The sequence below is a fragment of the Terrapene carolina genome, unplaced genomic scaffold, assembly GCF_002925995.2.
Source record: "Terrapene carolina triunguis isolate 2854851 unplaced genomic scaffold, T_m_triunguis-2.0 Scaffold27091, whole genome shotgun sequence".
Taxonomy (NCBI): domain Eukaryota; kingdom Metazoa; phylum Chordata; order Testudines; family Emydidae; genus Terrapene; species Terrapene triunguis.
Genome location: NW_020691442.1, coordinates 431 through 4,133, shown reverse-complemented (window position 1 = coordinate 4,133; position 3,703 = coordinate 431). Strand labels below are relative to the sequence as shown.

Sequence of the window (3,703 nt, the reverse complement as noted above, 5' to 3'; positions counted from 1 at the left end):
CCCCCCCGATCCGCCCCATGCACCCCAATCTGTCCCCCTTTGCCCCCCGCCCCGTCCCCTGCACCCCCTGCCCCGCTTCCTGCGCCTCCCCATGCATTCCCCTGCACCCCCCGATCTGTCCCCTGCACCCCCTCTGTCTGCCCCATGCACTCCCTGATCCATCCCCCTGCGCCCCTCTAGTCGCCCCATGCACCCCCCCGATCCATCCCCATGCACCTCCCGATCCGTCCCCCTGCACCTCCCAATCCACCCTATGCACCCCCTCTGTCCCCCTTCGCCCCCTGCCCATGCACCCCCGATCCATCCCCCTGCACTCTCCTCTGTCTGTCTGTCCCCGTGCACCCCCAATGTACCCCCCTCGGTTTATCTGTCCCTGTGCACACCTCTCCATCTGGTTCAAGAGGGGGCTGGGGTATTGGGGTGGGCTGGGATCAGGGCGGGGTGGGGCAGGGGCGGGGGGGGGGGGGGGCGCCGGGGTGAGGGCCCCCCCCCGGGGGCCCCCCCCCCCCCCCCGACAATCACTTCGCCTTCTGTCTCCGCAGCACCCAGATGAACGAAGCCCCAGGCCCCGAAATGCTCCCGCAGCCCCCGGTGGACACCTCGCCGGGCTCCCCGGACCGGGGCGACGTCTCGGTGGTGATCGTGGGGGCGCCGGGCTGCGGCAAGTCGGCCCTGCTCAATGCCGCCCGGGGCCTGGCGGAGGACGACGCCCGCGCGGCCCCGCTGGGGGCCCCGGCGAGCTCCGGGGGGCCCGTGCTGTACCCCGACCCGGCCCAGCCCAACCTGCTGCTCTGGGAGCTGCCCCTGACAGAGGGTGAGGGGCCGGAGCGCTGGCTGGCCGAGGGGGACGTGGTGCTCCTGGCCACTGACGGGCTATTCGGTGCCAGCCATGCCCGCCTGGCCCAGGAGGCCCGCAGCGCCGGCAAGACGGTGCATTTCGCCCGCACCAAGGCCGACCTGGACCTGCACACCCTCCGGCGGCTCCTGGGAGAGCGCTACGACCGGGCCCGGGCCCTTGACGCCCTCCGGGCCGCCTGCACCCAGTCCCTGGCGGCCCATGGCCTCGGGGAGCCCCCGCCTGTCATCTTCCTCGTCTCCGGGCATGAGCCCCAAGAGCTGGATGGTCCCCTGCTGCGCCAGGCTCTGGTGGGAGACGTCAGGGTGTACGAGAGGTGCGGCTTGTTTATTGTAGGGTCTCTCAGGCGGGCCGCTGTTGTGGGGATGCTCGGGAGAGGTAGGGCTGGTTTGTTATTGTGGGGTTTCTTAGGGAGACGAGTATGGTTGCTGCGGGCGGAAGGGCCTCAGGTGAGGTGATATTGTAGGGTCTCTTTGGAGGGCTCCATGCAGTGCTTTATTATTGTAGGGTCTTTTGGTGGGTTCATTTTATAGGGTCTCAGGTGGTTTGTTATTGTAGGGTCTCCCAGAATCCCCAACACCCAGCCTGTCCCTCCATGTCTCACCCTCACTGGTCCCCCCCACTCCTCATCCCGTGTCTCCCCTGCTCTGCCTCCTCCCCACTCCCGCCCCATACTTCCCGGTCCTTTCTTACTCTGTTCAGTCCCCCCCAGCACCTCCCGCTCCCCCCCCCCCCACCCGTGCCCCCCATTGTCTCACGCCCCCGTGCCCCCTGGTGCCCCCATTGTCTCACGCCCACTGTGCCCGCAGGGTGCTGCGCCCGACGCTCTCCGGCTTTGAGCAGATCAGCGAGCGGGAGGTGGCTGAGATCCAGGAGGCCTACGAGCTGGGCGGCCTGGCGGAGGTGGTGACCCGGGTCCAGTGCAGCCTGGAGACCCTGTGGAACGCCCGGCTGGATGTGGCCGTCACCGGGGAGTCGGGGGCCGGTAAGTCCACCTTCGTCAACGCCCTGCGAGGCCTGAGCGACGAGGACGAGGGGGCGGCCCAGACCGGCGTGACCGAGACCACGGCCCAGCCCACGGCCTACCCCTACCCTGGCTACCCCAACGTGACGCTGTGGGACCTGCCGGGCATTGGCACGCCCAGCTTCCGGGCCGACCGCTACCTCGAGGCCGTGGATTTCACTCGCTACGACTTCTTCATCATCCTGGCCTCGGAGAGGTTCAAGGAGAACCACGTCCGCCTGGCCCGGGCCATCGTGGAGCAAGGCAAACGCTTCTACTTTGTGCGCGCCAAGGTAGACAATGACCTGGAGGCCACGCGGAGGAGGAAGAACCCGCCCGAGGAAGAGGAGGTGCTGGAGGAGATCAGGAGGGACTGCCGGGAACGGCTGGGCCAGGCTGGGCTGGGCGACGCCAAAGTCTTCCTCCTCAGCAGCTTCGAGATGGAGAAATACGACTTCCAGGCCTTCGAGGACACCTTGGAGCGAGAGCTGCCCGGGCACAAGCGTCACGCCTTCCTCCTCTCCCTGCCCAACCTCTCGGGGGCCATCATCGAGAAGAAGCGGCAGCTGCTGCACCAGGAGGTCTGGAAGGTGGCCTTGGTCTCCAGCCTGGTGGCCGCCGTGCCCTTGCCGGGGCTGGCCTTCACCTGCGACGTCTCCATCCTGCTGAGGAAGCTGGCCACCTACCGGCAGGATTTCGGGCTGGACGCGGCCTCCCTGGCCCGGCTGGCGGAGAGGGCCGGGAAGCCGCTGGAGGCGCTGCGGGCCGAGGTGCGCAGCGTGCTCGGGCGCAGCATCAACAAGGAGGTGGTGATCGGGCTGCTGGGGAAGGCCACCGGCGGGGGCTTGGTGGTGGTCAACTTCTTCTTCCACCGGATCCCCATCTACGGGGCGCTGGCCTCCGGGGGCATCTCCTTCCACACCACCTACTCCATGCTCAGCCTGTGCCTGGAGGAGCTGGCGGCCGACTCCCAGCGGGTTCTCGTCAAGGCCTTCGACAGCGAGGTCTGAGGGGGCTTCCAGCCAAGCTAGGGGACCCCCTCCCGCAGCTAAGGCAGAACGGCCGTGTTATTGTAGGGTCTCTCGGGCGGGCTGGGGGCCGCGTGCATTGCTTGGTTATTGTAGGGTCTCCTGAAAGGGGCCTCCATGCCCAGTCCTGTCCTGAAATCTCTGGTCCTTCCCCCCGCCCCGTATTCCCATGGCTTACTGTCTCAGCACAGCCACCCTTATAGCAACCCCCCCGCTGGGTCAATCGGCCATAGCGCCACTGTAGTCAATGGGGCCAATTCCCCAGCTGGCCCCGATGCCCCAGCGCGGCGCTACAGGCTGCTTTGCTGCAGGGAGCGGGGTGGGGGCTCTCCCCTGATGCCCCAGTGTGGCGCTAGGGGGCGCTATGCTGCAGGGAGTGGGGTGGGGGGCGATTCTCCTTGCAGTTCTCCCCCCACAGCCCCCAAAATCCCTGAGGTTGCTAACACAGACCCCGTCCCTGCCCTGCCCCACGGCGGCTCCAGCTCATGCAGGGATCTTGGCGTGACGCAGGCCCAAGGACGAGGCCTCTCCTGGTCTGCGCGTGGGTCTGACCTGGCTTGTGGGGCTTGGGTCCAGTCCTGTTCCCTGGCTTTTGGGGGGCACTGGGGCAGCACTGAAATGCAAGGGGGGGCCGTTCTGCAGGGGGTCCCTGACGGTCCTCGAAAGGGGCAACGTGTGTGTGTGGGGGGGGGGAGGGGCGTTTCCTTCCACAGCTCTGCTAAGAACGCCCGTATGGGTTTGTACCGCACCTAGCGCTACCGTAACGCATCTAATAAATAGCAATCGTGATGTACCGCACCCAGCGCTACCGTAATG

General features: G+C 67.3%; 1 protein-coding gene across 1 annotated transcript; it reads left to right on the top strand.

Annotated features, from left to right (window-relative positions):
• Nucleotides 1–548: 548 nt before the first annotated feature.
• LOC112124596 (interferon-inducible GTPase 5-like) lies at nt 549–3,588 on the top strand. The gene is made up of 2 exons (XM_026662408.2): nt 549–1,172; nt 1,666–3,588. Exons 1-2 carry the CDS (start codon nt 550–552, stop codon nt 2,867–2,869), a joined length of 1,827 nt encoding a protein of 608 aa, XP_026518193.1. The 5' UTR covers nt 549; the 3' UTR covers nt 2,870–3,588.
• Nucleotides 3,589–3,703: the final 115 nt, after the last annotated feature.